A 23,242-nucleotide genomic window follows, 5' to 3' on the forward strand; every position below is an offset into this window, starting at 1 on the left:
TAGTTTCATTGACAAGTTTTAATAACACAATGCAGATTTAGGTGAAAGCAACCAATAGAATATTTTCTTGTCTTTATCTGAGGTCAGAATGTGGTTCCTGGTCCAGCGGCTGTGCTACGGGATCAGCTGGGATACAGAGGAGATCTGCAAGGCACGCAGAAAGATTTGCAGACCAAACCAGACGCAGGAGAAGGAGAAAGACAAAAAGGAGAAAGAGGAGAAGGTATTGGAGGTGCCTCGCCTCAGTAAGAACGATGACGGGAGTAACAGAAACCTAGAAACCCAAGACAAAGCCCATGAAAACAACGTCAAACCCCACATGCTCTATCAGGTCTCTGCTGTGGCGGAGCTTCGATCGTAACAAAAAGCCTTTGAAGGAGGAGCTCCATCGTCTGCAGGCCCTCACCAGGCTCCACATGAAGTACATCCGCAAGTGGTTCTGTAACCAATGCTTTTCGTTCGCGCTTTCCACTGGTTCACAGCCCAATGGTCTCTTGTCGTCAGAGACACAGCTCATTCAGCATCTGACACAACCACTGCCACCACAACGTGACAGCATGGACAGACCACCACCGGAGAAGAAAATGAAATGGTTTCTCAGGCAGATGATGTCGAGATCATAAACTGCAGCTGCAATGGTAACCATGACAACCCTGCTAACACCACCCACCAGATTAGGTCAAGCTTGGAGGGGGAGGAAGTAGAGAAATAACCACCTAAAGTTAGGAAGAAGAAGAAAAAGATGAAGAAGAAGAAAACACAAGACCAGAGCTGGAGTTAAGAGATGCAAAGAGAACGGCAAGAATTCCCCAAACTGAAGGAGGAGCGGAAAGAGGTGGGAATCACAACATTCATAAACAACCCACAGAGAAGAACAAGCTTTCAAAATGGGCCTGTGGCCGAAGAACAAGACCATGGCCCAGCTGGAGCTCCTGAGACAGAAGCCAGTCTGCTTCTGCAGTCGCATGTAGTGCCCCCCAAGTGCTAATGGGGAGGTTGGTAGGAAGAAGGGAGCAGGTGCGTGGAAACTTGTGACTGGGCGTGAAGCAGAAGTGACTGTTGGGACAGACTTGGGGTAAATCTCAATAGTGTAAAGAGGCTTCCTCTCCTTGTTTTGTTCTCTCCTTCGCGAGCTCTGATCTGGTATGACCTAACAGGCGCAATTAAATGTTGAAACTTTAAAGCCTATCTTAACCTTTCACCTGTTTGCGGGGATGATGGAAAGGGAAGCCATGAGTATGGAGACACTCCCCTGCTATAATTTGACTGGAGAGGCCTGAAGGGTGCTGAAAATGGACTGTTAGGCTACATGTTAGGAGTTGTCACGAATAAGACAGCATTCTGTTGTATGTTACAAGCTGTTAATTATGTTCATGATGAAGTTCTACAGTCTGCTGTAATTTTAGCACTACTAACTTCCTGTTCACATGGTTCCTAATTTAAATGTCAATTCATGTTCCAAGCTCTATCACAGGTTTGTGCTTGGAAGTTTCTAACTATGTCATTGCATTGATGTTCCTTGTTTGATATGTTCAGCGTGTAAAGAATTGGGGAAACTACCATACCAGCGACAGCATATGGACACGGGGTGCGTTACAATAATCTCTCCTTCGTCCTGGAGCGTTCGATACTCCCCACTAAAGCATTGGATTGATGTAGTTGGAGTGCCAGTCATTTTCTTTCAAATCCATGAAGGGAAGTGAACAACTGCTCACTTCGGGAGGAAGGAGAGATTATTGGAATGCAACCGTTGTTTATACAGAACGGATCAAATCCAATCAAATTTTATTGGTCACATACACATATTTAGCAGATGTTATTGGTCACATACACATATTTAGCAGATGTTATCGGTCACATACACATATTTAGCAGATGTTATCGGTCACATACACATATTTAGCAGATGTTATTGGTCACATACACATATTTAGCATATGTTATTGGTCACATACACATATTTAGCAGATGTTATTGCGGGTGTAACGAAAGGCTTGTGTTCCTAGCACCAACAGTGCAGTAGTATCTAACAATTCACAACAATACACACAAATCTAAAAGTAAAATAATGGAATTAAGAAATATATAAATATTAGGACGAGCAATATCGGAGTGGCATTGACTAAAATACAGTAGAATAGAGTATACACATATGAAATGAGTAAAGCAGTATGTTCCATCATTAAAGTGACCAGTGATTCCATGTCTATGTATATAGGGCAGCAGCCTCTAAGGTGCAGGGTTGAGTAACCAGCTGGTACCAGTTTAATATTTGATAATGTTGTTGGTAATATACTCAGTATATTCACCTTCTGACCTCATACTCTGCTTATGCAGTCTGTTTCCTTGTCTTTTGGCAGATCTTGTGTGGTCTTGTCATGAGTAAGAAAGTAATTAACTTATCTATAGCCTAATTAAAGGTACAGTAACTAAAGGCTCATGTTAAATCGTATTGGTTCCTCAAGTGCTGGTCAGGTTTTCTCATACCCTTTTATGAATGAACAGAACTGTTTCTCCTTGTTCTGCAAGTGGGTGTCTCTGACAGTAGACTGAGTGGATGTAACAACAGAAAGCATTTATTAAACACAAGATGAGACAGTGATTAGAAACTACGAAGAAAGTGAAAAATAATGCATACTCAGTTTTTTTAATTAATTGCTTCCATTTGTGGACTTCGTGGTACATTCTCAAAATTGTTAGAGAAAGATAAGTCCTATTTTACAACTAACCTTATAAAAAATCGAGACAATGTGTAATTATCCTCCTGTTTGATCACAACTCACAACCTTGCATAACTCAATCATAAACATACACTCAAGTTAGGATTGATTTGGTCATTAGAGAGCGGTCGGTCCCAGTCCTGCCTTAGTTCCAGTACTCTGCGGCCTCCACCCTCTGAGGCTGCCAGAACTCTGCTCCCTCGATTATCCGCTTGATCAGATTGGCTGAGGTGATCAACATGTGACCTGCCATCTGGAGGAGGGTGGAGGCCATGCGGAGGGCCTCTCTGAGAGAGAGAGAGAGAGAGAGAGAGAGAGAGAGAGAGAGAGAGAGAGAGAGAGAGAGAGACGGTAAGTGGGAGAGAGAGAGTGAGAGAGAGAGTGACGGGAAAGAGAGAGAGATCGTCACCTCAAACAGGTATCAGGTTAAGATAGGCTTTCAAGTTTCAACATGTAATTTCACAGCAGCAAGATTTGTCACCTGTTACCACAAGAAAAGGGCAACCAGTGAAGAACAAACATATTTATGTTTATTTATTTTCCCTTTTATACATTCGTTTGAAACTTTTGTGAGTGCAATGTTTACTGTTCATTTTTTTATTGTTCATTTCACTTTTGTTTATTATCTACTTCACTTGCTTTGGCAATGTAAACATATGTTCCCCATGCCAATAAAGCCCTTAAATTGAATTGAGGTAGGCCGTCCTTGTAAATAATAATTTGTTCTTAACTGTCTTGCCTTGTTAAATAAAGGTTAAATAAAAAATTGAGAGGGAAGGGAGAGAGAGAGAGTGAGAGACGGGAAGTGGGAGTGCGAGAGAAAGAGAGGAAGTGAGTGAGAGAGAGAGTGACGGGAAGTACGAGAGAGAGAGAGAGAGGAGATAGAGAGAAAGAAGGAGAGAGAGTGAGTAAGAGGGGAGATTTACCATTGTTACAGATACAGAGCATTCAGAAAGTATTCAGACCACTTCTCTTTTTCCACATTTTGTTACATTACAGCCTTATTCTAAAATGGATTAAATAGTTTTCCCCCTTATCAATCTACATACAATACCCAATAATGACAAAGTATTAACCGTTTTATTTTTATTTTAGCTAATTTATCAAATTAAACTGAAATATCACATTTACTTAAAGCATTTAGACCTTTTACTCAGTACTTTGTTGAAGCACCTTTGGCAGCAATTACAGCCTCGAGTCTTCTTGGGTATGACACTAAAAGCTTGGCACACCTGTATTTGGGGAGTTTCTCCCATTCTTCTCTGCAGATCCTCTCAAGGTCTGTCAGGTTGGATGGGGAGTGTTGCTGCACAGATATTTTCAAGTCTTTCCAGAGATGTTCGATCGGGTTCAAGTCTGGGCTCTGGCTGGGCCACTCAAGGACATTCAGAGACTTGTCCCGAAGCCACTCCTGCGTTGTCTTGGCTGTGTGCTTAGAGTTGTTGTCCTTTTGGAAGGTGAACCTTCGCCCCAGTCTAAGGTCCTGAGCACTCTGGAGCAGATTTCCATCAAGGATCTCTCTGTACTTTTCTCCGTTCATCTTTTCTCCCTGCCACTGAAAAACATACCCACAGCATGACGCTGCCACCACCATGCTTCACTGTAGGGATGGTGCCAGGTTTCCCCCAGATGTGATGCTTGGCATTCAGGCCAACGAGTTTAATCTTGGTTTCATCAGACCAGAGAATCTTGTTTCTGATCTGAGAGTCCTTTAGGTGCAAACTCCAAGTGGACTGTCTTTTAATGTGCCTTTTACTGAGGAAGGGCTTCCGTCTAGCCACTCTACCATAAAGGCCTGATTGGTGGAGTGTTACAGAAATTGTTGTCCTTCTGGAAGGTTCTCTCATCTCCACAAAGGAACTCTGGAGCTCCTCATCAGGTTCTTGGTCACCTCCCTGAACAAAGCCCTTCTCCCCCGATTGCTCAGTTTGGCTGGACGGCCAGCTCTAGGAAGAGTCCTGGTCGTTCCAAACTTCTGCCATTTAAGAATGATGGAGGCCACTGAGGTCTTGGGGACCTTAAATGCTGCAGAAATGTTTTGGTACACTTCCCCAGATCTGTGCCTCGACACAGTCCTGTCTCGGAGCTCTACGGACAATTCCTTCGACCTCATGGCTTGGTTCTTTCTCTGACATGCATATAGACAGGGGTTTGCCTTTCCAAATGATGTCCAATCAATTGAATTTACCACAGGTGCTCCAATCAAGTTGTAGAAACATCTCAAGGATGATCAATGGAAACAGGATGCACCTTCGAGTCTCATAGCAAAGGGTCTGAATACTTATGTAAATAAGGTATTTCTGTTTTACATTTTTTATGAATTTGCTAAAATTTCAAAAAAAATGTTTTTGCTTTGTCTATTTATAGGGTATTGTGTGTAGATTAATGAGGATTTAAAAAAAAATCAATTTTAGAATAAGGCTGTAATGTAACAAAATGTGTACAAAGTCAAGGGGTCTGAATACTTCCCAAATGCACTGTACATCCCAGCAGGCTGGAGACGTCCTCCCATCCCCTTCCTCTCCACTTACCTGAGGACTTTTTTGGGCCCCAGACATTGGAAGTCAGCGCTGACGGAGTACCGGCCTGAGAAGGTGCCCTTCACGTTCAGGGAGCCAAACACGTCCTTGGGATTCTGCCGGTACAGGTCAAAGGTCACGCGGGCTATGTCTTTTCCTGTCCGCTGGTTAGGGTCCTGGGCTTTGGAGAGCACTGCACCCTGTGGGGTTAGAGTAAGATATGGGGCGAGATGAGAGACAGCGACATGGTCGGTGTCACCGTGCAACCGAACCAGGAAAAACTCTGGGCATTTAATATTTTCCTGATCGGGGCCCATATCCACATAGCGACTCAGAGTAGAAGTGCAGATCCAAGATGAGCTTTGCCTTTCAGATCAGAATGAATAAGGTTATATGGACAGATCCTAGATCAGCACTACTACTCTGAGATGCTTTGTGGATACGGGCTCAGGTCATGTGATAGGCCTAGAGGAAAAACTCAGGGCCCTACTCATCTCACTTGGTAGCTGACGTGGGTGTATATACCTGCACATACTGTCCAATCACTAACACAGGTCAGACGAAACAAATTCTCATGTACATGTCCAGATCACGACAGAGACAGACAGTGTCAAACCTACCGGAGGAGGTTTCCATGTCTGTCCAGGTTCCAGGGCCATGAGGACGGTGTTGTCGGGCAGATACATCAGGAAGTCTTCAGAGTCCACCACTGTCCCGTCCTCCTCACACACTAGCACCACAGCCAGACTGGACAGGCACAGCATCAGGGCCTGACACACCTGGGGAAGCAGCACAGAGAGACATGTTCAGAGGACAGACAGACACAGTGTGGGTATTTTGTAGGCACAATTACATTCTCCTTTGGCATTCACTCCGTGGTTCTTTGTAGCTCAGTCGGTAGAGCATGGCACTTGTAACGCCTGGGTAGTGGATTTGATTCCTGGGACCACCCATAGGTGAAATAAGTGCATGCATGACTGTAAGTCGCTTTGGATAAAAGTGTCTGCTAAATGGCACCTATTATTGTCCCAGATCTGGTCTTGCTTGGGTCCTCACTAGTTACCACAGCCATAAAGTCATAAACGCCCCCCAATTTCTTAAATGTCTCTTCTTAAAATTGTATTTTAAACCTAACCCTTACCTGAACCCTAACCACACTGCTAACCTTATGCCTAACCCTAACCTTAAATTAAGACCAAAAAGCTACTTTTTGTTTTCATACATTTTTACGATATAGTCCATTTTGACTTTGTGGCTGTGGTAACTAGGGAAAAGCCCAGAGCTTTTACTGGTAAAGTCAGATGGTCCGGAAAAATTCCTGGCCTTACTTATAATAACCCTCCCTTTTCATTTAGCTTTTTTTCATTTTTTTTTTCATTTTCATCATGTCTTTCTCTCTCTCACCCTCTCTCTCAGCTCCTCCAGGGTAGCTGCTGTGACGCCCTTCCTGGTGCCCCTGTCATGGGAACACACCCTGAATGGTCTCTGGGGGGCCGGGGCCAACGACCACACCCGCCTGGTCACAGACCTGTGGAGGAAGAGGACGAAGAAGATGTTCACAAGGCCAAATACAGCCAGCTTGAGGTAGAATTTGCCTAACCTGGTCCGAGATCTGTTTATGCTCTCTAACCAATGCCTACAGTCATTGTCATTTGTCTCGCTAACAGATCTGAACCAAGCTAGAAGTTGCCCTGTTCTTGGATCAGTTTATCCCACACACCAATCTTAACCTGAACCATGAAGAGGATGTACAACCTGACCCTGTATCCGTGGTTTGGGACAACTTCTACCTATTCCCTATTCCATAGATACACAGATAACACATTTGTACTGCACATCATTTAATTTGGCCTAGGAAAGCTACCATAATATTATAGTGCAGAACAGATACAACTGTATCTCTATGTTTAGATGTTAACTAGATATGATGCTATGTTTTTCTAAGGTGTTCTGTAATATTTACTACTGCTGCTGGGGTATAGTATCTTGTGGACAGACTACGTCATTGAGGATCTGACTAAATTGCGCAAGGTTTGAGTTCTGGGTTAACCGAGATTAGCTGAGGTACAATGTGCTTTAAGGGCCGCGGTGTGGGCTGAGAGGGATACAAAAAGAGATTGAGACTGATTGGAAGACAGAAACAGATCAATCCTAGCTTCATCTGGTTTGACAACAGAGGGTTGAAACAAGTATAGAAAACCATTACTATTCTAACTGCCAGTCCAACTTCAATTAAAGCACTCAATTATATACATTTTCCAGTGGTTTGTTGCCATTGTGCCTTCTTGACAAATATCTTGGCCCTCAACAGCGTACACCTTTACAAGTACAGTGATAGAGTATTATTAGAAAACTCAGAAAACTCAGATATAGAACAATTGATTGAAAAATGTACACAAAATGTGTGGGGGAAACATTATCCAGACACAGCTATTAGGAAGTAAGTGTACTTGCTTGATTAATGATGATGTTGACTCCATATCCCACTCCCTTTCTTTCCGTCTCTCTCTTCTTTACCTCCTGTTTTTCCTTGTGTTGTTATGGTAGCGTTGGTGCTATGTCGACTGATTCTGAATGTGTCTGACCCAGCTAATTCTTTAGGACAGACTTTGCCCTGATGAATCAGATACAGACACATAGGACAAAGTTCTCTGTGTGTGTGCGTACATGTGTGTGTGAGAGAGCGAGTGAGAATTGAAATTGAATTGAGACAGAGACAGAGACAGAGACAGAGACAGAGACAGAGAGAGAGAGAGAGAGAGAGAGAGAGAGAGAGAGAAAGAGAGAGAGAGAGAGAGAGAGAGAGAGAGAGAGAGAGAGAGAGAGAGAGAGAGAGAGTAACTGGCCTATATCATTGACTGCGTCATGGCATTCAATCTACAGTTGGAACATTTTTTACATGATATCAGCACAGACTTTTGTTTTAATTTATCAGTGAAGTTAGGATAATCATGAATATTATACCACAGAACAATGAGACAGATATCTCACTGGATGTATAAATATGAAGCCTTGGAGTTTCCACTCATTAGCAATTATGGTAGTGAGAGGAATCCCACTGGCGCGCAGTGGGAGAAGATGGAACGAGATGGATTTTGGCCAACATTCTACAAATGTTCTCATCGATTAAACATTTGATCTCAATACAGTTTTTTCTGTTCCCAAAACTAGAATATCTTATGAAGAGAGTGGACTACGTTTTGTAGACTTTAGCCTTTGCCAAAGTTTTTTTTAAATTGCGTTGTTTAGGAGCGCAAAGTAGGCGTTCCCTAACGGAAATATGCAGATGTTGGCTAGAACGGGCCAATAGGATCTCGCTAGCTCGTTTTTGGCTCTGCCCACCTCCTTGCTTGTTCTGCCCACTATGACTCATCTGCTCCCATTGGAAACAACAGACTGTGGTCTATCTTGGTTTAGTTATAAAATCTTTGATTATATATTCATTCAAACGTCACATCCAGCAAGTAGAGAAGGCGGGGACAATGTGGTTTTGGAGAAAGAGATGGCGGAAGCTGATGTGGATATTGAATCAAGGAGTAGCGTACAGTGCTGAGAATTTTCCTTGTCTTGTAGCACTATGGGTTATTAATGAGGAGAAGCGGATCGGATTACCAATCTTGAAGAATCCATTTGAGATATCCAAACTGGTGGAGAAAGTACTGGGTAAATTGAAGGCTGTGAGAATTACGAGAGGCAGGTTTGTTTAGATTTGTTGAATTTCTGAGGATCAGAAGGAACGTGTGTTGCGTCTTACCCGAATTGAGAAGTTTGACGTGTCGTGTGTTTGACGTATCTTCGGAACACGGCACCGCTAAGGGGATAATACCTGGCGTCTCGTGGGAAGTCTGTTACAGAGATGAAAAATATTCCTGGAGTGATAGACGCAAGTCGGGTGACGCGTGCGTGTGTGTGAGGGGTCGTTGTCAAGTCTCTATATTTTTTGATATGGAGTCTCTCCCTACTCAAGTGCAGTTGGGGTATATAAACTACATGGCCGAGCATTTACCCCAAGACCAATGCAGTGTGATCACTGTAAAGCTTTTGAACATGTTTCAGTCAAGTGTTTGTAGAAGGGAGAAGCTGAGATGTCGATTTTTTTTTTTAGAAGTGATGAAAATGTAACATGTTGCAATTGTGGTGGGAACCATGCAGCTTCTTTGGAATGCCCGACCAGGGTAGAAGAGAATTTGGCCAAAGTCCAGGTTTCCCAAAGCATTTCATATGCAGCGGCTGTTAAGTGTTCGAACGGTACTCCTAAAGAGTACATGGTGTCATGTGGTGGATAGGCCTTTGCTGCAGGGGTTGCCTTTCACCAGCAGGACCCATATGTTAAGAAGGTGGACTGTGTGGCCTTCATAGCTATGGTGATTAATGGCACTACCAAGGTGGAGAGGAAATTCCAGAAAATAGATATCATTGTGGATGCGGCAGAGCGGTTCCCGGGACTGAACTGAAAGACTTCTCGGCGGAGGAGTTGCATGGAGTATTGTCACCAGCCATATCACCCTCTCGGGTCCTAGAGCCTGAGAAGGGAAATATGGAGATTTGAAGGAAGGAAGGAAGTGGGAGTTTTAGGGCTCTATTTCACTTTCTTAGAGTAACTGGACTAATGAGGAGAATTTAATGGAGTTAGGCCATGACTAGTCTCACACTCCAGTACAGTAGGTGGCGATGTATGCACCTTGAAAGTTGGATGCGATCTGCCAACCCAATCCTGAAGAAGGGATGACGGAGAACTCAGCGTGTCCTAAAATTGACAAACTCTTATGATCAAAGTCAGTGTAATAGATACAGAATAGCAACCTCGAGAGTTGCATGTTTTCTGTTTGTATCGCTAGATAATCACTTATTGTAACCTTGTTAACTTATCCAGCAATCTCAGAAGAAACGCTTTGTTAGCCTAGCTAGCTACAAAGTTGTCTACAAAGTTGGCTTGGGAAGTGAGCTAAAGCTAGCTAGCCATTCTAGTATAAAAATCGACCTAAATTCGAACGGGACAATATGGCAGCTAAGAAGTCATCTGAAATGGGTAATTACTTTAGTCTATTTAGTTTCCAACAGTTTTCTCTTTGCATTTACAGCTCGTGAGCTAACACTAGGAGAAGCAATCATTAACTGCAAAGAAACAGTAGGTAGCTATTGCGGGTTAGCCAGCACAAAACAAACAACATGATGGTTGCCAATAGCTAGCTACATCAGTACAGTAGCCAAATAGTCTCCTAAAACAATACGGCTAGTCACAGTGTTAGTAAAAGCAAAGTGACATTGACAGTTTCCTAACAGTTTTACAGACAGTCAATACATTCTGGTGTCTTTATCAACCATTATATAATGATAAGGGCTTGTAGAAAATGGTTGCTTACAACTACTTGAATTTGAAGTAAAGTAGGAAGATTAATTACATCCTAACCATCTTAAAGGGAATGTTAACCCAAATCACAAAATGTACACATTGGTTCCTTCCCCTTTAAAACAGCACTGTTACCATGGTTACTCCATGGATTTTCAGTATGAGCGAATCCACCCTAAAAAAGACGCAATAGTCTCTAAAAGCCAGAATGTTGAATAAAATGACATTTACACTTACTTTACCGGTTGTACATGTTGTGCTTTTGGCGGTAGGAGGTGGAGATGGGGTATCCACATAAAGTGTTGTTTACTTGACTTTTTGCGTTGCCGATAGGTTCTGTCGCTTGTATTTTCAATCTCTTGACGCGTTGCACGTGATGTACAATATGTAAACAATCGTCGATATTAGAGGTCGACCGATTATGATTTTTCAACGCTGATACCGATTATTGGAGGACCAAAAAAAGCCGATACCGATTAATCGGCAGATTTGTATATATATATTTGTAATAATGACAATTACAACAATACTGAATGAACAATTAACACTTATTTTAACTTAATATAATACATCAATAAAATCAATTTAGTCTCAAATAAATAATGAAACATGTTCAATTTGGTTTAAATAATCCAAAAGTAAAGTGTTGGAAAAGAAAGTAAAAGTGCAATATGTGCCATGTAAAAAAGCTAACGTTGCTCAAAACATGAGAACATATGAAAGCTGGTGGTTCCTTTTAACATGAGTCTTCAATATTCCCAGGTAAGAAGTTTTAGGTTGTAGTTATTATAGGACTATTTCTCTCTCTACCATTTGTATTTCATATACCTTTGACTATTGGATGTTCTAATAGGTACTTTAGTATTGCCAGCCTAATCTCGGGAGTTGATAGGTTTGAAGTCATAAACAGCGCAATGCTTAAAGCATTGCAAAGAGCTGCTGGCAAACGCAGTAAAGTGCTGTTTGAATGAATGCTTACGAGCCTGTTGCTGCCTACCACCGCTCAGTCAGACTGCTCTATCAAATCACAGACTTAATGATAATATAATAACACACAGAAATACGAGCCTTACGTCATTAATATGGTCAAATTCAGAAACTATCATTTCGAAAACAAAACGTTTATTCTTTCAGTGAAATACGGAACCGTTCCGTATTTTATCTAACGGGTGGCATCCATAAGTCTAAATATTGCTGTTACATTGCACAACCTTCAATGTTATGTCATAATTACGTAAAATTCTGGCAAATTAGTTCGCAATGAGCCAGACGGCCCAAACTGTTGCATATACCCTGACTCTGCGTGTAATGAACGCAAGCGAAGTGACACAATTTTCCTAGTTTAATATTGCCTGCTAACATGAATTTATTTTAACTAAATATGCAGGTTTAAAAAAATATATACTTCTGTGTATTGATTTTAAGAAAGGATTGTGCTTTTTTCGCAAATGTGCTTTTGTTAAATCATCCCCCGTTTGGCGAAGTTGGCTGTCTTTGTTAGGAAGAAATGGTCTTCACACAGTTCGCAACGAGCCAGGCGGCCCAAACTGCTGTATATACACTGACAGAACGCAAGAGTGCGCTTGTTAAATCACCCGTTTGGCGAAGTAGGCTGTGATTCAATGATCAATTAACAGGCACCACATCGATTATAAGCAACGCAGGACAAGCTAGATAAACTAGTAATATCATCAACCATGTGTAGTTAACTAGTGATAATGTGAAGATTGATTGTTTTTTATAAGATAAGTTTAATGCTTGCTAGCAGCTTACCATGGCTCCTTGCTGCACTCGCAGCAAGGAACAGGTAGTCCGTCTGCGGAGTGCAATGTAATCGGCCATAATCGGTGTGCAAAAATGCAGATTACGATTGTTATGAAAACTTGAAATCGGCCCTATTTAATCGGCCATTCCGATTAATCGGTCGATCTCTTGTCGATATGTCACCAAACCTAGTCGACTGAAGCACGTTTCCTCGCAATCAGCTGGAAGTGTTTGCCATTCGGTATGTGGTTCGGTTAGGCTTGGCCATATTGTGCAAGTGTTTGTCAATTGCATCAGTATTGAAAACAAAAACCGAAAATAAAAACTGATATACAGACCAGTGTACTGAAGGTCGGGTTGATAATATTTCCCTGTGGATATTTTGTATCAGATTACCTCTGACATAGGGACAAAATTGGCGGACAATAGGTAAAGTATGTGGAATTTAAGTTTGTTCAACATTCTGACTTGTAATGGGACTGTTCGGAATTGCTGAGCCTACATGATAGAGATGAGTGTAACTATTTCACACTCGGATTCTAAAAGAGGATATCGATGGACAATGTCTGGCATGGTTTCCACATGCTGACGTTTTAGCATTTGTGTTACAAATCTCATTCAAGTCATGGGACCAATATTAGCTTCATTTTTGTGCATCATGTCCAAATCATCCAAAATTATCTGAAATTGATTGAAGCTCAACAAAGTCACTTATATGATTTAAACATGACGCTCGAAAAAAATCTAACACCCAGTCACTCTTCCAGTACTGAGCGATTAACCGAAACGTCAGTTATTTTTAGTTTTTTTAACTAATTGACTGATTTCGGTTCAATTATTAAAATTGTTTTTTCTTTTTCTGTGAGCTCAATGTGCACATTGCAGTTTCTGTAGAGATAAATCAGATCAAGCCTGAACTGTGCGATGTAGTAGGGAGATGTAGTTTCCAACAGGCCAATATTCTACATAATTACCACGTTTTCTGCATTAAATGAACTACAATGACAATCCCTTGCACACCTACTCCGGTATGTTTCTCTTTTATGCCTGCTACGTTAGGTTAGTGTGGGGCAGACAAGGAGAGAGAAGAGACAGAAGAATGTGCGATCGAGAGAGATAGAGAGCAGTTGCTTCGAGGTATCTTTACCTGGAAATACATGATCTAGGTGATTGATAGTTATAAAGGTATGCCTTATTAACTACTAAAATAGTGATTTTTGTCAGACAGCATAGGTAGCAGCTCTATAGAGATGATGACTTGGAATTAAATAAAGTCTGCAAATAAAACCAATGTAATATACACAACAACTGAAATATGAATGTGAATAAGTAATAGGCAGTAATGGGATGTCACTACTGTCGTGGGACTTTTATTTAAAGATTATTTTATCAAACTAACTGACCTCAAAAGGCACTATTTGCTCAGCGTTACTCTCCTCTCTCTATCCCCTCAGACATCTTCCTTTCCTTCTCCTCCCTACGCCTCCTGGCCCCTCCCATCCGGCTGGTCTCTGCTGCCATGTGGAAGGTGATGAAGCAACGCGATGTGATGCATTATGGGATGCTGGAGGAGTTTGTGACATCCTGCTGTGAGACTGTCCCTGGCCTGCTCACATCTAGACACCAGGCCAAGCTGGCTCTGGGGCTGAGATCACGGGTGTGTGTGTGTGTGTGTGTGTGTGTGTGTGTGTGTGTGTGTGTGTGTGTGTGTGTGTGTGTGTGTGTGTGTGTGTGTGTGTGTGTGTGTGTGGAGGATGATATTGTTGACCCATGGCCATAAGTCTTTGGACAGTGAATGGGTTGCATTCATTTGGCACCAAATGGTTGAAAACCTGAACTTGTCCGATAAGAAAAGCTCAATTTTGTTTTCCGTTGCTATGTTGCGACTTAATGAATATTACCCTGTATGTGCTTCCACTGTCAGACTGTTCAGTCCTTAATTATCATGTCTCTGGTCATTTGTAGCTGATCTTAGAGCTGTGCAATGGCTCAGACCCACCAGATCCATCGGTTGTCCTTCCCCAGCTGGAAAGGATCCGTGCCCCCACCCCGTCCTCTGCCCTGGTGAGTGACAGTCACTTCTCTGTACTGCAAGACGGGTGTGGTATTTGAATGGTCTTTCATCACTTCACTGCTTTGTACACTAGGAATGATTTTGTGAGAAATACAGTATGTTTGTTGGAAGTGATGTCTTTGCATGCCTATGTTGCAGAAAAAGGATGTGAAGATTGAAACAGCAATGACCAACCTCCGGGACCTGGTTGAAAGCTTTCTGAAAGACCCCACAGAGAGAGAACTATTCTACAAGGTCAGACTGTGGCTTTGTTTTGTTTGACTCAGCAGCTTTTCGGGGCGGCAGATAGCCTAGCTGTTAAAGAGGTGAGCCAGCAACAGGAGGGCTGCCCTGTCGAATCCCGGAGCCGACCGAAAATATCAGTCAGGAAGTGAGCTGGCCAACCGGTGGGTTACTGGTATCAAATCCTAGATTGCATTGTCTACTGTTGTGCCCTTGAGCAAGGCACTTAATCCTCCACAACAACAGCTCCCCGGGCACCCAGTGTGGCAGCCCCCTGCGCCTCTCCCCCCAAAACACTGTATACATGTGTGTCTTTTAGAGGGGTTGGGTTAAAACAGGAAGTAACATTTTGGTTGGACCTTGTGCGCAACTGAACAATAAAGTTATCTTAATTAGAGACCATTCACTGTAGCCTCATATGACCATCCTGATCTCGCAAGCTTACATTCTGTTTCGCTATGGTCGTACGAGGCTACATCCACTGAGGAACTCTCAAATTCTTTGTCCCCCTCTCGTCTACCCCTTACAGGTGGAGTTTCCGTCAGAGTATGGGCCTCAGTTTGACCAGGAGCTGGAGAAACTGCTGTGGGAGTTCCTGCTCAGACTGGACCAGCTTCTCCCAGTGCCCAACCTGGCTCAGACGGTGTCGTGGCTCACTGCTGCCCCTCCTGTCCTGGAGGAGTGTGCGCAGGCTGCCTCCCAACCGCAGCTCCTGAGGACCCTGCTCCAGCACCAGATCTGCCTGGGACACCTGGATTCTGCAGGTGGGTCTACATAGGGCGCGTTCCAGGCCGACTACATTGCAGTCGCCAGCCAGATTTCACAACGCCTGGGATGGATGTTTAACATATCGACTAACCTCATCTCTTTTGTTACCTCCTATCAGCTTCTCTCCCTCCGTGTATGGGCGACTACCTCCTCTCATCACTGTCTCTCCCTCCCTCTGGAAGAGTGCAGCAAAGCGTCCAATCAAGATCTAAGCCTGCCTCGGTTTGCACCCCAAGCCCTCTGTCTTTAACCCCATTAACTGATTACAGACAGACAAACTTGTCATCGCCCGTCGCACCTGTGATTGGTGGGATTTGCAACGAAGACCTTCCAGCCATGGCTTCAGCCAATAAGAGGGCAAGAACTTTCCAGGAAGATGTTATTATCCAATCGGTTTCAAGAGATGTGGAGCAGGACGCTGAGTCAACAGAGAGGTCAAAATATACATTGGTCAAAAGCAGAGAAGAGGAATCCGAAGAGGATGAGGAGATCATGGTCATGAGAAGAGGGAGGAAGAGGAGAGACAGAGGGAGTAAAAGTGTGCTCAGGAGAGGGCGTGGGGGGGGGGTTGTTAGAGATGGGGAGAAGGAGGATACGACGAGCGGTAGAGATGGAGAGACTGAGAGAGACCTTCTTAGGGACTGTTTGGTCCAGTTGGGGATCGCAAACCTAAAGGTTCCGGAAGACCATCGCCTCTATTCTTACATCACATCCTGTCTGCTCAACAAACCCAGGGTGCTCATCCCCCGACTGACTTCAACAGACATCACTGCTCTTATGAGGTCACAACCTCCATCCTGCAGCAACGGGACACCAACAGCAGGGGAAGGGAGCTCTCCATGGGGACAGAACAAGAGGCCAAAGTTGCCGGTGATAACGGCATGTCGGCTTCCTTCGACCTGGCAACGGAAGTTGAGTGACAGGTCATTGACCCTAGATATGGAGCTTCCAGCATCAGCTGACAAAGAGTAAGAGAAATACAGGTGCTGATTTAAACAACCAAGGATACTTTCCTATACTAGCCTGGTTGCCAAATCTGGCTGTGCTTTCTTTAGTAAAATGATGTTGTTCATTCATCGTTCCATACGTTCATCATCTCATACATGTAAACGGCATGATGGCAAACAACTGTAATTGTTTAAAGCAGCAACAGATCGAGCAATCAGGCTAGTCAAATACCCACTAGTACGACAGTTTTATTTATTTTTATTGCTTTTATGCTATTTTCACAAGTATGTGGTGAATTTTCAAAAGGCTTCGTACAAAACTCTGAACTGGTAACACTTGTAACGCAGAAAGTCTCATATTCAAAACTTCATTCTACGTTCATTTTGAAGACAACTTTCACCACACAACCATTACCATTAAAGGTGCAACCCCTTGAATACTCCCCTATGTGGAAGCTAGGTGAATTGCAACAGTACTTGGCTGCTTTCAAAACAAATCCCCCTCCACAGCATCCCATTTTTCCCTTGACATGGCGGAGACTCTCACTTGAACCTTTTACTCTCTGTTTTGGCCCACCAGCTTCAAACAGCTGTAAAAAAATATGTTTTGTTATTGAAAATATGTCAGTGATTTAGATGGTACAATGATTCCCTACACTATTCAGTGCTTGTTTTCTCACATAAACTGAAATTGAGCAAACCTTGTAGAATTTTAGCAACCAGGAAATTACAGAGCGATTTCTACATTGGCCGCTTGACCAGATTTCCACTATATAACAGCCACAAAGTCAAAACAGCTTTCCCATTTTGACAACAGATGCCGCTTCGGGAGAAATCAATAGGCGAATATCACAGCCAATCACAACACTGGCGGGTAAGTAGTACTGAGAAACACTGTCATTCCACTATTACTGCAGATATAATATGGACTTTTTCTGAAATCCCAAATATACATTTACTGTGAAGTACCATGAACATTGCCAAAACACAACACTATGATCTCTTCTCAACTTAGTTATTTTAACTACCAGTTAATCCAAAATCAAAAACTGCAAGACACATGTTTCAAAATTGACCTTTGAATGTAATATGCTACAAGTGTGATTGAAGACATCTTTCACGACCGTTGATGAAAAAAACGGATGTATTGTTCAGATATCATTACAACATAGGTGTACAACAGCGCTAATGTCAACAAAATGCATGTTGAGCTTTACTGGCTTGAAGTAGAGGAGCGATTTTCTGCACCATTTCTCGTTTTGTTCAAAATATTCATGTGTTGAACTCCAAACTCTGTCTATTCAATCAACTAACACACAGGTCTGACAAACATTCATATTCCACAAGACATTCAACCAGAGCTCTCTTCACTGTCTAAAGCCAAAACGAACTCAAGGCGATGCCCAGTAGTACTGTATATAGAGCCATGATAGTGTGGAACTCCCTGCCGTCTCTAATCACTCAAGCAAGCTGCAAAATTAGCCTAAAAAAAAAGAATAAAACTGCACATTGCCTCTGACCTAAATAGCTGGTAGCATCTCCCTTCCGAGCACTTCTGGTGCTAGGGTTAAAGATAAAGATGTGCCCTTGTCATTAGGATATCGGGACCTGCTTAGAGAAAGCAATGGTAAGCAAAGCCTCAGAGTAAGGACTTCAGTTTCCTCTATTACCGCAGGGTCGGTATGGGGACTTGTTCTCTTTACACTTTTTTATATAAATAATATTGGTCTATGTATTAAATCCTGTCATATTCATCTGAGTGCAATCTGATTTTGTTGCATTACAGAAAGCCCTTGTTGATTTAAAACTTGGACTTAATGCGGACCAAATGAAATATGGTCTCTAATTCACTGAAACATTTCTGGTCTACATATTCACTCTTTGGGTGGTTCTATCTATAAATACCTGGGCGTCTGGATTGATAAATATCTAACGTTTAAAAACAAAAACAAAAAACGTACAGTTGAGCTACTTAAAGAGCTGAGATTTAAAGGGGCTTTTTAGAAATGGATCGTGCCTCTCAATGAACAGCAGGAAGCATTATTGTACAGTCATCTTCTCTGCCAGTTCTTGACTACGTTGACACCATTTACCAGAATGCAGCAGCCACTACTCTTAAACCATCGAATGCCGTCTACCATAGCGCCCTTCGCTTTATTACAGGTGAGTTTTTTTTTTATACTCATCAATGCATCCTGTGTCAGAAGGTCGGCAGGACCTCACTGAAGTCCCGTAGATCACTTCATTACTCTATCCTTGTTTACAAAGCTCTGCTCCACCCGCTTCTAAAATATCTCACTTCCTAGTGTAAATATAAGATACCAAACCCGTTCGCAGGGTTGGTTAATTCTTTGATGTCCCACTTGTCTCCACAAATGTATTTTTTTGTATTTTACCAAATTTTTCTCCAAATTTCAATTCTGGTCACGGCCGGTTGTGTGAGAACCTGGGATTGATAGGGCAGTTTAAAACTGTTGTTAAATGAGTTTACTAAGTGTGCAATTTGTTTTAATTGACTATTATAACTTGTTAAAATAGCCTGATGTAATGTGTTGTTTTGATTATATTTTTGTCCTCAGGGCACAATTGCAAATGAGACACTAGTCTCAATTGGGCTCCCCTGAATAAATCCAAGTACTTATTTTAATGTATTTTTTTCTCCATGCTCCGTATGATATGATACTCTTCTCACTGACTAGGTGATGTTGTGAGAATCTATCAGCTTGTTTAAAGAACATTTGTGCAGTGACGGAATACCAGGGACTGCCTGGTAGAGCATCGTATTATTGATGTATGGACAGAATACCAGGGCCTGCCTGGTAGAGTATAGTATTATTGATGTATGGACAGAATACCAGGGCCTGCCTGGTAGAGCATAGTATTATTGATGTATGGACAGAATACCAGAGCCTGCCCTGGTAGAGCCTAGTATTATTGATGTATGGACAGAATACCAGGGCCTGCCTGGTAGAGCATAGTATTATTGATGTATGGACAGAATACCAGGGCCTGCCTGGTAGAGCATAGTATTATTGATGTATGGACAGAATACCAGGGCCTACCTGGTAGAGCCTAGTATTATTGATGTATGGACAGAATACCAGGGCCTGCCTGGTAGAGCATAGCATTATTGATGTATGGACAGAATACCAGGGCCTGCCTGGTAGAGCATAGTATTATTGATGTATGGACAGAATACCAGGGCCTACCTGGTAGAGCTTAGTATTATTGATGTATGGACAGAATACCAGGGCCTGCCTGGTAGAGCCTAGTATTATTGATGTATGGACAGAATACCAGGGCCTGCCTGGTAGAGCTTAGTATTATTGATGTATGGACAGAATACCAGGGCCTGCCTGGTAGAGCCTAGTATTATTGATGTATGGACAGAATACCAGGGCCTGCCTGGTAGAGCTTAGTATTATTGATGTATGGACAGAATACCAGGGCCTGCCTGGTAGAGCTTAGTATTATTGATGTATGGACAGAATACCAGAGCCTGCCTGGTAGAGCTTAGTATTATTGATGTATGGACAGAATACCAGGGCCTGCCTGGTAGAGCCTAGTATTATTGATGTATGGACAGAATACCAGGGCCTGCCTGGTAGAGCCTAGTATTATTGATGTATGGAATGTTAGTTCGGCTGAACTATATAAAAGTGTGTTCTTATTTCCATTTATGTAACTTTGTCCTTTGGTTGATTCCGTGTGCGACTGGTGGACGATACTTGGGTGGAATGAAGGTGGTAATGTAAGACAAGTTGGTGAGGTGGAAACCATTTAAGTTTAAACTTTAGCAGGAGGAGGGAGGAAACTCCACACTTCAAGGTTGCTGCGTTCACCTCTGTTAACTGACCATGGTGGCTGAGGTGAAAGCCTCAGCGGGAGCCAAGGACCTTAGGTGAAACTCCCATCTGGTTCAGTTTATATGAGCAGGAGCCTAGCGGCTCCATCTGATTCACATGGATCTTGTTCATTTCATGACCAGGTCCAAGGCCTTGCACAATACCTCAGTTAACCCTTCATGGGCGGTAGACTGTAACACGTTACACTGTACCTCAGATAACCCTTCATGGGCGGTAGACTGTAACAAGGCTCAAGGAATGTAGCTCGTTATGAGCAGGGGTGAAGGAAACGAAGTGAAGCCTGTATGTCGGATTAGTTTAGTTCATTTTATTTTCTGAGCTGAATGGGGGTGAAGGACATTAGGTGAAGCCCTGTATGATAAAAGTTCTATTCATTCTATGAACTGAAGTAAGTGTAACTGTCTTGGATATTTATGAAAGTTGCATTTTACCTAATGGTAACTAACAAAAGGCCTACAAGTATAAGAGATTACATGTTACCGTAAGAAACCCATTGCGGGTGGTAACTGTAAAAAGTCTATACTTTACCCCAGGATACCCATTACAAGCGGTCCTATAGAAACAAGGTAGCTTTATTCATGTCAGGGAAATTTAGCAAAAAGCATCAGCCTCTTGTTTTTGTGTGTTGCACTTTCATTCAGTAGCATCTGAATCACATGATTATGAAAGTGTATTTTAAATGTATGTAATTCTGTCCTTGTGATGCACTTTTATGTTAATGTTCTGTATCTTGTTTTGTGTGGACCCCAGGAAGAGTAGCTGCTGCTTTAGTAGTAGCTAATGGGGATCTGAATAAAATACCCCCAAAAATACTACTGTAATCAAATGGAAGAAACAATGTTTAGCAGGCTACTAGTTTGCATCAAGCCTGTCTTGAGAATTTTGGTAATACTTTAGGTTCTCATTGACATCACAGTAAATGTCCTTATTGTTCATGCACCTCGGGATAAACCTTTTGGCACGGCGAATCCAAGCCTGACATTCTGTAGGTCTGGATTAATGTCATTGCATACCTCATCCATGGCCTGAAGGGGGGTGGCATGCTCATGGGGATGTGTTCCTAATGTGTACAAAACATTAGAAACACCTGCTGTTTTCATGACCGGCTTACCAGGTGAAGCTTTGATCCCTTATTGATGTCAATTCAATCAGTGTGGATGAAGGGGAGGAGACAGGTTAAAGAAGCATTTTAAAGCCTTGAGTCAATTGAGCCATGGATTGTGTGTGTGCCATTCAGAAAAGATGTAGGTGCTTTTGACCAGGGTATGGGAGTAGGTGCCAGGTGCACCGGTTTGTGTCAAGAACTGCAACGCTGCTGGGTTTTTCACACTCAACAGTTTTCCATGTGTATCTGGAATGCTTTTGACACATTGTAGTCCATGCCCTGACAAATTGAAGCTGATCTGAGTGCAATAAGGGGTGTACTCAATATTAGGAAGGCGTTCCTAATGTTTTGTACACTAAGTTTCTACTTCACAAACATAACTTTTCATTATGTAGTTGACAAACCTGTAGGTTTACCAAACGGTTAAGTGATTATCAATTAAGAGCAGTCGGATTAAGTAAGAGTAAAATGTATTTTAACATAAGAGAATCATATTAAAAGTAGTGTGAACATTGCATTGTGAAAGGCATTTACTTTATATAAACATATATTGCAATGTGGAACATGTATTTCTAGCTGAAACAGTGTTTGGTTTAATAGTGACCAAAGATTGTGTGTTGTACTTAGTCAATTGAAAATGTGCTTAGAGTTTTGAAACTGCCGTTTTGATGATCTGTTGAGGTTTGTACTAAGTTGTGAGCACATACTTGTGATAATTGCACCGAAGCGACTGAAAAAAATAAAATAAAAAAATGCAGTGCCGTAACATTGATATTGTAAATGTCCAGTATTAGCAGAAATGTAGGACTTTAACTCATCACTGTTTACACCTCCAGGAACTGTGCATTGATCATTTCTGCATGCATGTGTAACGGATTGAAATGCTACTAGCGCGTACCCGCTAACTAGCTAGAATTCTATGGTTAAGTGAGTACGTTATGTCAGTGCAGTTATCGTTGACCAGCCATTACCGTGTTATTCCAAGTCTTACATTTCTCCATCTTGTTTCCATCTAGAAATGTTAACTTCTCCAATAACCGGTGACACAGGATGTCATTGGATATTCAGAGGATGAAGCGACAAAGAATTTCAAAGGCAGTGTAAGTAGAGCCTTGGGAAGCAACTTTTATTTTTAACCTTGCTTGCCTTCGTGCGTCTATGTTTCCTGAAACCCCTGCAGTCTAATGTGCTCTGTCTCCCCCAGGTGTTTGTGAAGCCCTACTACAGGTCCAAGCACGTAAGTTCCCAACCCTCAGGGAGTTCTTTAAGGTCTGCATGGCCCGACGCCACCTGCTGTCTCACGGCAACGGACACAGATGACACTCAATAATTCACAGGTCTATGGCAAAATCATTTCTAGCCTGGTCTTAGATCTGTTTGTGCTGTCATGCCAATTTATATGGTCTGTTTGCTAGACATGGCAAAATCATTTCATCATCCACGGTAAGAAAATATTTAATAGTGACTGACTAGCAGAGTTAAGTTTCTTTATCTGAATCACTTTGGAATAAGCATTTTTTAAAACCTGGGTGACTTTTATTGTGAAGTCAGAATGATTAACCTGTCACAAACTTCACTACCTGTGTGCTGTAATACTTGTCAGTTCAATTGGCCAACACATTTTATTTTAGGGGTTATAGGAATATATTGACACATTGATAACTGAGGCAACAACTTGCACAAATTGGTTGAGGAGAAAATAGTTTTGCTAATTAGTTTGACTAATTATAGAGTTCAATTGTCCCTTTCTAATAACCAGATGCAGGATCTTCAATAAGCAAATAATGAATCAAAGGGAAATGTATGCATCTGCCAAATAGTTATTTTTCACACATCTCATGTCTTAGTGTGAAGAACTACAATTTAATTGTGTATAATAAATGTTGTATTCACTACTTCCCATATCT

The 23,242-nt window shown here is 42.2% G+C and overlaps 2 protein-coding genes across 10 annotated transcripts; one reads left to right on the plus strand and one right to left on the minus strand.

Moving 5' to 3' along the window:
* Positions 1–1,768: 1,768 nt before the first annotated feature.
* On the minus strand, positions 1,769–7,852 carry LOC129835222 (cell death activator CIDE-B-like). Its single transcript, XM_055900743.1, has 5 exons — positions 7,694–7,852; positions 6,644–6,767; positions 5,860–6,018; positions 5,252–5,439; positions 1,769–3,007 (listed from the first exon to the last, which is right to left on the minus strand). Exons 1-5 carry the CDS (start codon positions 7,717–7,719, stop codon positions 2,866–2,868), a joined length of 639 nt encoding a protein of 212 aa, XP_055756718.1. The 5' UTR covers positions 7,720–7,852; the 3' UTR covers positions 1,769–2,865.
* Positions 7,853–8,654: 802 nt separating this feature from the next.
* Positions 8,655–23,230, plus strand: LOC129835219 (uncharacterized). 9 transcript variants are annotated; one of them, XM_055900737.1, is made up of 9 exons: positions 8,667–10,268; positions 13,413–13,538; positions 13,808–14,010; positions 14,319–14,417; positions 14,566–14,661; positions 15,179–15,413; positions 15,536–16,385; positions 22,352–22,435; positions 22,540–23,230. In XM_055900737.1, the coding sequence occupies exons 3-8, from the start codon at positions 13,873–13,875 to the stop codon at positions 22,377–22,379; spliced, it is 1,446 nt and encodes a 481-aa protein (XP_055756712.1). In that variant the 5' UTR covers positions 8,667–10,268; positions 13,413–13,538; positions 13,808–13,872; the 3' UTR covers positions 22,380–22,435; positions 22,540–23,230. The 9 variants fall into 9 exon arrangements, with proteins under 9 accessions (XP_055756710.1, XP_055756706.1, XP_055756709.1 ...); XM_055900735.1 differs by lacking the exon at positions 13,413–13,538 and having other exon boundaries at positions 8,655–8,902; positions 13,808–13,881; XM_055900731.1 differs by lacking the exon at positions 13,413–13,538 and having other exon boundaries at positions 8,656–8,902.
* The last annotated feature ends 12 nt before the right edge of the window (positions 23,231–23,242 follow it).

The sequence above is a fragment of the Salvelinus fontinalis genome, chromosome 36, assembly GCF_029448725.1.
Source record: "Salvelinus fontinalis isolate EN_2023a chromosome 36, ASM2944872v1, whole genome shotgun sequence".
NCBI classification, from domain to species: Eukaryota; Metazoa; Chordata; class Actinopteri; order Salmoniformes; family Salmonidae; genus Salvelinus; species Salvelinus fontinalis.